Genomic DNA, 11,738 nt, shown 5'->3' with positions numbered 1-11,738 from the left:
AATTAGTGAGTGCCAACCGAATGCAGTACTACTGATTGGTTTCTTTTAGGGCTGAGCACAAACCCCAAAAGTTATAAAAATTTAGTTTTAATGATATTGCAGAAGCAGGAAATTAGTGCGTAAACTTGAAGATATTTCTACAAAGCCCTTGTCTTTGGGCAAAGCAGCAATCCAGGATATCCAGGAAGGCAAAGGGAAAGTATTAAATTTTGTGAGCATCTGTGACTGATTAAGGAGATTGTCAAAGCGGAAAACAATAAAAATATCTACTTAAGCACAAATGGATACGGCCATGTTGGATTGGTTTCAACAGAAATGAGCAGAAGGCACAGAAGTATCTGGCATAATATGTCCCAGACAGGCCCAATTTCCTTTCAAAATCTTGAGGAGGGAGATTTAATGCATTGTCTGGTTGGTCAATAAGGTTTAAACAACCACTATACACTGTATATTAAAGTCAAGGCATGTACGGCAAGATAGGAGTGTCGAAAGTAACATATAATCGATAAAACAGAATGATAGGTTAACGTGGGAAGAGAGACAAATAGAAACAAATGCAAAAGCCTGAGCACAATATCCATTTCTTCATACAGCACCAACTTCAGATAGTTTGGCTCACTCATCAAAGCCAGGTCTTCTCAACCCTAAAAAGTTTGCTTCTCCTTTCCAGTTTCATCATGAACGCAGGCTTCAACTCTCATTGAAGAACATTCTTGATGGGTCTTCAGTCTTTATGAGTATAGGAAGAGAAGAAAGCTAACAAAATGCCAGAAGAGGGAAGAAATGTAAGGTAAGAATGAACATAAGTGGAGATTCTAGGATTACAGGACAAATACAAAAGGAGAATAACAACAATAACAATAATAACAACAGTCATGCAATGAATGAGTCTGAGCTCACCTCCACTTTTACTAGCCAGACTGTTTGGTCAGAGAACAAGCTTGCTACTAGAACAAACAGAGATAAATACATTGGGCAATGAGCACTGCAAGTCAACCTAAACTCGAAACTGGATAACAGGCTCCGTATAACAGACCACTCAACTGTTTGGTAACTTAGCGGGTGATCAAACTATTTATTGCCTTGTTTCTGCTTCATGCAGGTGTATTGCAAGTGTTAAGTGCAGAGAACCAATGCATCTGGCAACAGTGTACCAATGTGTTATGCACTAGAACTTCTGAGTTTCCAAGCTGCTTGATATGCCTAGACTCCATTCTGCTCATTGTGATCAGATAGCATGGACAGTTTGGAAACTTATTTGAACCTCTTTGAGTACGGTCCTTCAAAATGCTCACTGAACAGAGTTCTTGAGCAGGAAGTTCTGAACAAATCTAGAATGAGCGCGACCCATTTCTTGTAAATGAGTTCAGTACATGTCATTTTGCACAGCTCAACCCAACAGGTCAATACAAGTAATGCGTAGACACAATTAAGTGCAAATCAATATATGAAAATACAGGACCAGATAATAGGAAAAGTACAGTGACAGGTAGGTGATGGAAGAGGTTGCTTGGTATTTTTCTATTCCTCCCCCTTTCCACAATGACTTCTTATTTGTTCCTTTGTGTTTTTCTTCTATTTCACCTACTTGCCACACTGAGGTATCATTGTGTTTTCCCATTATATGTATCTTTGGATGTTCCTATCTATCCATATACCACTTGACTTCCACTAGCTAGTTCCTATCCATTACTTATATTGAGCCATTGGATTCCTTTTCTCATTTTGTGTTTGTCTTGTGTTTCTACTCTTTCCCACCCACATTCATCTCTATTTTTATTTTTTGCCTTTTCGTGACTTTATCCAGCTTTCTCTTTATCTTCATCATCATCATCATTTCCATTTATCCAGCTGTAGCCGGGTAGGGGCAAATATGGTTCCTCTCCACTTTCTTCGGTCTTTCCACCACTCCTCCTCCAACACTGTGTCCCAGTCCCGGTTTGTTTCTATAATGCTGCGTTGGATGGTATCCTTCCATCTCAATTGTGGTCGTCCACGGCCTCTCCTTCCTTGGATTTGCATTTCCATTACCTCTTTATCTTATATTTCCCAAATCAAGACTGAAGTTCTGTCCATATGGCTCCCTGATGAGAGATGAAGCTCACCCTCCTGATGAAGCTGGGAAGCAGAAATTTATTTATTTATTTATTTATTTGTGTCTTTATTAAGTGGCGAAGTTAGGGCTCTTGGCCCTCTCTTACACTTGATCTTGATTGGTGTGAGAAGGAATCGATATAGAAGAACTGGGATTGATGAGGAGAGAGCCAATCCATCTGAAAACAGCAGTATATGATGAAATGTATTGTGGTTGTTTAATGTCGTATTAACACATTAAAAATTTTCGGCAAAGAAGTAGAGATTGTGCTTGTCCTTTTTCTTTCTATTCTTCCCCCTTATCACTCCTCTAGTATTGTGCTTTCCCTATTATGTTCCTTTTGACATTTCTATCTTTCTATATATTATTTATTTTACAGTTGTTTTTTCCTTTTCATTACTGGGATATTAAAATACTTTAGCTCCATTTAACTCAGAAATATTGTAGCAAATTGCTTTGTTAATACATGCATCTCAAAAACAGTTTTAAAAATTGTAGGATTAGTTGTGGTAGGGTGTGTGTAGTCCTGTTGTAAGTGGTAGAGAGCACTGTACACACATACATCATATGCCACTGTCTGTGGTCTATGTTGAGCCTAAGGTGAACTGTGTTATTTCAGGTGAAATGTATATTTCCAAGTTTGACTGACCTAGAATTGTGACACTGATTCACAACACAGAGGAGACCAGCTATGACTGCACAGCAAATATGAGATAACTTCCTGGGACGATCAGGATCCATGTATTTACATAAACAGTATGCAATTGGCTGCATAGTGCGCAATTCAGGTCATTTAGACCAATTTGACATGTTCCACTAGAGAGAAGGACTATGAATTTATCGATTAAACATAAAGCCAAACTCGTGAGACAAAATAGAAAACATGTGTTAAAAAGAAGGTTCTGTGCCTGCAATAAATATGACGGGAATGAAATCTGTTCATGTTACAAAGTATACATCTGCATAAACCAATTCGGATCACATATAAACGGGAATTTCAATGCAGAAGGGTTTTGCCAGCATGTTGGGAGGTGTGTGTGGAGAAGGGATTTGCTCACGTGAACAATTGTGGAGAGCTCAGCTGCTTCAGTATGCCATGAGTGAGAAAGAGGTGCACACGTCTGTTGCACAATGCGTCATTATCATATTTCTCACAAAATAAGGCTCCAAACCTTCCGAAACTTTGATACGGCTTGGCGCGCAGTTTGGGGAAGAAATACTTTCACAGACTTAAGTGTATGAGTGGGCTAAAATATTTGTGGCAGGAAGAGAAGCTGTGGAAAATGAACCTCATGAAAGGACACCACAGACAAGCATCACTGCAGACAACCTTGTTGCCATTCGTGACATTACTGGTGAAGATCGGAAATAAACATTTTGGAATTTGTTTCAGCTGTAGGAATAAGTTACAGAAGTGTTCAAACCATCATCTGAGATGAACTCCATTTCATAAAATTGTCTGCCAGGTGGGTTCCTCATCTCCTCAACCAGGAACCAAAAATTTATGCCAGGATATTTGTCAGAGACTGCTGTGTCACTACAAGGAGGAAGGAGAGGATTTCTTGCATCGTGCTGTTACTTGTGATGAAACTTGCGTGCATCATTACACGATGAAGCATGAAGTGGCGGTGAAGAGACGAAGCAGATTCGGTGACGGCCAAAACACGCCCATCTGCTGGAAAAGCGCTTGTAACTGTTTTCTGGAACTCAACGAGTGTTTCGCTGGTGGATTTTCTTCACAAAAAAGGACAATTAATGCAGCCTACTACTGTTGTCTTTTGGATGAAGCAAAAGTTGCTTATTGCAACAAGCATTGCCGGCAACCAATCCGAAATGTCATTCTTCTTCATAACAATGCAGCCCTGAATACTGCCGATTTAACGCGAGAAAAACTGGAGAAAATTCACTGGACACCTCTGGAACATCCTCCGTACAGTCCAGATTTATCGCCTGTGACTACCATTTGTTTGAACCACTCAAACAAGACCTAGGTTAGCGGTTCTATGATGATGCAAGTCTAGATGAGTTTGTGCACAACTGGCTACGCACACATCCCTCTTCTTTTTATCAAGATGACATCAAAAACGTACCAATCCAATGAAGAGAATGTGTATCAAAGGCAGGACACTATGCAGAAAAGTAATCTCTATATGTGTATTTTCTTTGGTTGACGCAATAAATTTAAATAAATAATTCCTGTGTGAATTTGATCCATCTTCATATTACAAAGTAATTTGAAATAATCAAAATATACTTTTAAATTTGTTATTAACTCCGAATCTTGCTCCTCAGCACCCTGGTATCGCACTATGTACTTCCTTCTTGGGGATATTGTTCTTGGATTGCCTTCACTACATTTTCCTCTATAACACATTAGAAAGGTCCTCATGCCAAACAGTACAAGTTACACTTCATTTATTCTTTCACTCTCTTTAAAGAAGAAACTCTCTGCACCAGTGTGCATTACTTCACAATGTTCACACTTACACCAGTCAGTGTTTCCCTGTCGCTCTGAAATAACAGATGCCGGTGGTTTGCTTTTTAGTTGAGATGTTCTGTGCTTAGGTTCAAATTGATGAGGCTTCACTTTTCTGGACATGATTATTCATTCCAAACAATCTGCTGACACTCAGAAACACTCAGGATCTTCATATCTTGTAAGCTAATGGAGATTTTTTAAGTTCTGATTTTGGAATTCCACTATCATACACAAAATCTAATTGAATTAAAAGCAAAAAATCCATTTTCATAAATTTACCAGGCCTTTAAGAGAGGATGTATATCCTGTTAAAACAATCCATCATCACCATATCAGCTACATCGACGACACTGTTAAACTTAGTTACAACCTTGACTACCTACAGACTTTACTGACCAGCACCAACGTTTCTGGAATGGAATATCCAATGAACATCAATAAATACCAAGTAAGCTGAAGACCTTTAAGCATTCTGAGGCTTCACTGCAATTAAAAGGCAGTCCCATTGAAGGCATGAACTCCTAAAAATAACTGGGGTGCATAATCAATTAAAATTTAGATAAAGAGAAAGAAATTCCCTGTCATATTGAAATGATTAAAGGAATTATCAACATAATGATGTTATTACTCCTCAATGGCAACTTGAACCTCATGTTAAGTCAACCAATGATCAAAAGTTACATATGACCACTTTTATTGCATTGTGTAGAGACAGGGACTTTGAAGGCTAGCAACTTATTGAAGTTTCAAAATGTGGCATCACAAATACTGCTCCCCTTTCATGGATCATTTAGATGAAGAAACTGAACTACAGCAAACAGACATCAACCATGAATTATACTTACAATAATTATACAGCATAAACAAGAATACTTCAAGCACTTCATGTGAGAAAGCAAATACCTACTGTAGCACATATTGTAAAGGAAAATTATAAGACAGAACCGGGTCAGAAAGACAAGGAGATTACAGTTCGAAGATCTCCATGAGGGGATTAATCCACTGAATTCTAATATTGTTAGCAATATCTAAAACACAGAGACCCAATTTAAAATGACATGCTATGCACACTAAGTTACATCACGTCGTAAGTAACATAGTATAATTCATACTGTTTACAACATAATTGGATCAAAACCTGTTGACTTGTTTAATGTTTACCATCTCAGTAGTTAACACTGGTATGGTATCTCTTGAAACAGGCAGGATGATATAAAGGTACCTCATATTTCTCACATTCCCAAGTTGTTTCACTGCATTTTCCATGCAAAGTACAAACTCTGCAGGTCATGGCAGGATAAAACCTCTTTGCAGTAGCAAGAATATGTGTTGGGAAATGTGCCATAACTTTGCCTTTAGTCTAGTTGGGTAATCTCTGTTCATAACCTGTCTTCTTCCTGCATAATATGGCAATGTTACAAATTCAAAAATCTATTCTGCCAGGTCCATGCAAAATGTTGTGAACTGTTGTATTCTTTTCTGTACTACTTTAGAATGGATACATGAACTGAATAATGCAATGCCAACATATAAAAAATCTTAATGTAGCCTTTCATGAAATTTCTCATAATGGTTCATGGTGTGGGTTACTGTAGTCACGTCCCAGCTCATGAACCATGGGCAATGGCTGTGTGGCCTAGTAAGTGATCCCAAGAGTCGGGATAAAAGTTGCTATGGTATGGGAGTGGGCATCTTGGATATATTCTGAATCATGGCCCTCCTTGTGCTCAGGCGGCAAGGACTATATAATCCACCGGTGGTCCATAACACGTTAGAGGAGAGATCCTCATTTTGACTATGTGCAAGTACGGCAGCATCCTGCTTCATGAATTTACCAAGCTCAGAACATTTTAAGCAAGCCTTGGACCTATGGGAGTAACAGAGTCCCACTCCCATTTGACAGGCGAGGGACTCCTTGGAAACAACTTGGTGAACGAAATGGAATTCGATGGGGAGCTATCAATATTAATTGGGCTTATGGAAGAAAGTAGAACTTGCTGAGTCAGCAAAGAGGATGCATCTGGATGTGCTAGGAGTAAGTGACATTCGGGCAAGAGGAGATAACGAAGAGATAGGAGAATATAAAGTGTACTTGACGGGTGTTAGGGAAGGGCAGAGTATGGGGTAGGGCTGTTTATCAGGAATACCATTGCACACAACATAGTTTCTGTTAGGCATGTAAATGAGCGAATGATGTGGGTAGATTTGTCAATTGGAGAAATTAGGATGAGAATTGTCTCAATGTATTCACCATGGGAGGGTGCAGATGAGGATGAAATTGACAAGTTTTTTGAAACATTGAGTGACATTGTAGTCAGGGTCAACAGCAAGGAAAGAATAGTGCTAATGGGCGATTTCAATGCTAGAGTTGGAAATAGAACTGAAGGATACGAAAGGCTGATTGGTAAATGTGGGGAAGATATGGAACCTAATGGAAATGGGAAGCGTTTGCTGGACTTCTGTGCTAGCATGGGTTCAGCAGTTACGAATACATTCCTCAAGCATAAGGCTATTCATCGCTACACATGGGAGGCTAGGGGTACCAGATCCATAATAGACTATATCTTAACCGACTTTGAATTCAGGAAATCTGTTAGGAATGTACGAGATTTCCAGGGATTTTCCGATGATACAGACACTATCTGACCTGTAGTGAACTAAGCAGCTCTAGGCCTAGGGTAGAGAAAGTGAAATTTGTCTGCAAACAAATAAGGGTAGAAAATCTCCAGGACCAGAAAATTAGATAGAAACAGAAAGGAAATGCCAACAAGCAACTGTTTGTAAAGATGAGAAAAGGCAAACATCTTGGTGGAATGATGAAATGATAGCAGTTTGTAAACATAAAAAGACGGCTTATCAGAAATGGCTCCAAACAAGGGCCGAGGCAGATAGGGATTTGTACATAGACAAAAGAGACAGAGTGAAACAAATAGTTGTTGAATCCAAAAAGAAGTCGTGGGAAGATTTTGGTAATAACCTGGAAAGGCTAAGTCAAGCAACAGGGAAACCTTTCTGGACAGTAATAAAGAATCTTAGGAAGGGAGGGAAAAAGAAAATGAACAGTGTTTTGAATAATTCAGGTGAACTCATTATAGATCCTAGCGAATCACTGGAGAGGTGGAGGGAATATTTTGAACATCTTCTCAATGTAAAAGGAAATCTTCCTGGTGGTGTTGCGAACAGCCAAGCTCATGGGGAGGAGGAAAATGATGTTGGTGAAATTACGCTTGAGGAAGTGGAAAGGAAGGTAAACTCCATTGTTATAAAGCAGCAGGAATAGATTAAATTAGACCTGCAATGGTAAAGTATAGTGGGAAGGCAGGGTTGAAATGGCTTCATAGAGTAGTAAGATTAGCATGGAGTGTTGGTAAGGTATCTTCAGATTGTTGGTTATGAATTTCATGTTTTTGGTCCGTATTGAACAATATATAAGTAATAATAATAATAATAACTTAAATGTTTCCACCTTTTCAATACAATATATTCACAAAATTACAAAATTATACGGTACTAGTTTCGACCCATCTAGGGGTCATCATCAGCCGTATTGGAGCAAAGATCATTTGTGGCGAAATCCTAAGACAATATTATTTTAAAGAATAACTTTAATGCCAGTCACAATCTCAATGAAATCTCTGAGAAACCCAACATACTCTTCGATCTATTTATCACTTTCCTCAGAAACAATAATGCAGCCAACCTAAACTCAATCCTAAATTTAATCAAAAGTACTTTTCCAAGACAATTACACTTTCTCCCGCACCCTTCAGCCCCACCTTAAGCCCTCTTCCTAAGCCATATTTCATTTCAATACAAGAACTTACTGATTTCCATGATTATAATTTTTACAACACCCCATTTATACTTTATTCTTTGTTAAAAACCTCTGATTATGTATATTCCTTGTATTATTAACTATTACCATAACATCTCATTTCACTTGTTATTCTTTAAAATAATATTGTCTTAGGATTTCGCCACAAATGATCTTTGCTCCAATACGGCTGATGATGACCCCTAGATGGGTCGAAACTAGTACCATATAATTTTGTAATTTTGTGAATATATTGTATTGAAAAGGTGGAAACATTTAAGTTATTATTATTATTATTATTATTATTATTACTTATCTTCAGATTGGACAAAAGCCGTAATAGCACCTCTCTATAAGCAAGGGAACAGGAAGGATTGCAACAACTATCGAGGTATCTCATTGATTAGTATACCAGGCAAAGTATTCACTGGCATCTTGGAAGGGAGGGTGCGATCAGTCGTTGAGAGGAAGTTGGATGAAAACCAGTGTGGTTTCAGACCACAGAGGGGATGTCAGTATCGGATTTTCAGTATGCGGCAGGTAATTGAAAAATACTATGAGAGGAATAGACAGTTGTGTTTATGTTTCGTAGATCTAGAGAAAGCATACCACAGGGTACCGAGGGAAAAGATGTTTGCCATTCTGGAGGACTATGGAATTACAGGTAGATTATTAAAATCAATCAAAGGCATTTATGTTGACAATTGGGCTTCAGTGAGAATTGATGGTAGAATGAGTTCTTGGATCAGGGTACTTACAGGGGTTAGACAAGGCTGTAATATTTCACCTTTGCTATTCGTAGTTTGCATGGATCATCTGCTGAAAGGTATAAAATGGCAGGCAGAGATTCAGTTAAGTGGAAATTTAGTAAGCAATCTGGCCTATGCTGACGACTTGGTTTTAATGGCAGATTGTGTCGAAAGCCTGCAGTCTAATATCTTGGAACTTGAAAATAGGTGCAATGAGTATGGTATGAAAATTAGCCTTTCAAAGACTAAACTGATGTCAGTAGGTAAGAAATTCAACAGAAGTGGTTGTCAGATTGGTGATACAAAGCTAGACAGGTCGATAATTTCAAGTATTTAGGTTGTGTGTTCTCCCAGGATGGTAGTATAGTGAGATTAAATCAAGGTATAGTAAAGCTAATGCAGTGAGCTCGGAGTTGCGATCTACAGTATTCTGTAAGAAGGAAGTCAGCTACCAGATAAAACTATCTTTACATCGGTCTGTTTTCAGACCAACTTTGTTTTACGGGAGCAAAAGCTGGGTGGGTTCAGGATATCTTATTCATAAGTTAGAAGTAACTGACATGAAGGTAGCGAGAATGATTGCTGGTACAAACAGGTGGGAACAATGGCAGGAGGGTACTTGGAATGAGGATATAAAGGCTAATTTAGGAATGAACTTGATGGACAAAGCTGTACGCATAAACCAGCTTTGGTGGTCGGGTCACATGAGGCGAATGGAGGAGGATAGGTTACCTAGGAGAATAATGGACTCTGTTATGGAGGGTAAGTGAAGTAGAGGGAGACCTAGATGGCGATGGTTAGACTAAGTTTCTAACAATAAAGATAAGAGGTATAATGCAAATAGAGGATTGTGGCAATGTTTAGTAAATTCACAGAGGCTTGCAGACTGAACGCTGAAAGGCATAACAGTCTATAATGGTAATGTTTGTATGTAGGAAAACAGGCAAACACTTGGTCACGTGTGCCCACCCCTCCCATACCTGTGTTGTAGTCCAAGACCACTGTAGGTTTCTCGATGTAATCTACTTCACCGTCTGCTACCTGGGCCTTTCTGTCCCTCCCTTGCTCATCTTTGCTCCAGTGGCCACCATTTCCACACCAATGCAGTGTGTTTTGAGGAGAGCGTGTAAACATTGTTGCGGTCATGTCATTTTAGATCCAATAAATATTTATTTGACCTTCTGTCTGCCTCACATTTCTTGAACTGCTTCTTCACTAAATTCTTGGATATCACCTTTCTGTTCCTTTATTCTAGTGGTATTCGTATTTTTGTTACAAAATTTCACAAATAATTTAGAGAATGAATACCAGTTATCTAAGTAAAGATAATAACCCTTGTCCAACACAGGCTCTGCCAGGTCTAGCTCATTTTTACCAAGGGCTTTTTTACTTTCACTTGCACTCAGCCCACTTCCCACAAGTAAATCATAACTGGTATAAATGTTACATTTTACACAGTAGCCTGAATTAGATTCAGAAAGTTTATAAAATTTTTCTCCACATCTAGCATGCTTGGAGCAACTGAAGTGCACGTACAATAAACATCCTCTGAATTTCATCAGTGACTCATCAATAGCTACATCCTGCTGTGGCACATAAACTGACTTAAATCGGTTATTCAGGTATTCCCTAACACTTCTTATTTTCCTTGGCTTACCACTTGTGTCTGCAGTTTCATTTACATGAAAACGCAGAAATCTTGAAATTAAGTAAGAAGCACACACACAGCATTGTTTTACTGAATAGCAAATCTTCAACAATACTTTCACCATCCTATGTCACAAAATATCCAAATCTCCAAGAGAAGATGAAGGCGAAGCCATGTTTAGAAACAAACTACAGTACATCATAACAAATTCTCACAAACTTTTAAAAAGGAGAATGATTAAGCCACCAGAATTCATGCAAAGTACCATAAATCAGAATAGGTGATCTCATGGGTTCCATTAAATGACTCTTCTATATGTGAACACAGCATGTTAGACATAGGAGCCCTGAAAGTATAAACTGTGTTCATGTCGAGTAGGACTTGATTATGGAACACAAGGCTAATATTTTAATGTCAAATCCCATTCGACAAAGGGTTGCAAAAGGTTAATAAATGGATATCACTTACTCATTTGATGTTGATTCAATAATGCCATGTTCTTCATTTGGGACTCCCTCCTACGAAGAGAAAGAACTTCCTTATTGGTTTGTTATATAATATTTTACACATCTTGTTCAAAATATTGATGGCCAAATTGGGTTGGTGAGCAACAATTAAACCATCATGATATACTCAAATGCTAAATTAGGTAATTGAGTGATTGGTTAATTCCTATTTAATGAAATTATGCCTGTCTTTCAAAACAATATGTCATCTAAACCATTGCGCTGGATTTCATGAAATGGTGCACAAACATTCTCAGAGGTATATGTCACATTATTAACTATGCTAAATTTCAAAATATAGACAAGAAAATATATTATTTGGAGAAATGTTTGTGAAAATTCATGTAAGAGCTTATTTCCACACCAAGTACTATCGGTATGCGATCTCTTTTTTTTTTTTTTGCTAGTTGTTTTATGTTGCACCGACACAGATAGGTCTTACGGCAA

At 38.3% G+C, this 11,738-nt stretch overlaps 1 protein-coding gene across 4 annotated transcripts in view; it reads right to left on the bottom strand.

The window, feature by feature from the left end:
• LOC136877236 (zinc finger protein 501) overlaps positions 1-11,738 on the bottom strand; it is a 69,401-nt gene that overhangs the window by 28,261 nt on the left and 29,402 nt on the right. For all 4 annotated transcript variants that reach the window (XM_067151094.2, XM_067151096.2, XM_067151093.2 and 1 more), the window contains one exon: positions 11,254-11,303. In XM_067151094.2, coding sequence (XP_067007195.1) covers positions 11,254-11,303 — 50 coding nt within the window. The remainder of the gene's footprint in view (positions 1-11,253; positions 11,304-11,738) is intronic.

Source organism: Anabrus simplex, chromosome 7, assembly GCF_040414725.1.
Source record: "Anabrus simplex isolate iqAnaSimp1 chromosome 7, ASM4041472v1, whole genome shotgun sequence".
In the NCBI taxonomy this organism is placed as follows: domain Eukaryota; kingdom Metazoa; phylum Arthropoda; class Insecta; order Orthoptera; family Tettigoniidae; genus Anabrus; species Anabrus simplex.
The sequence above is the reverse complement of the archived record's forward strand: the minus strand, read 5'-3'. Positions and strand labels throughout refer to the sequence as shown.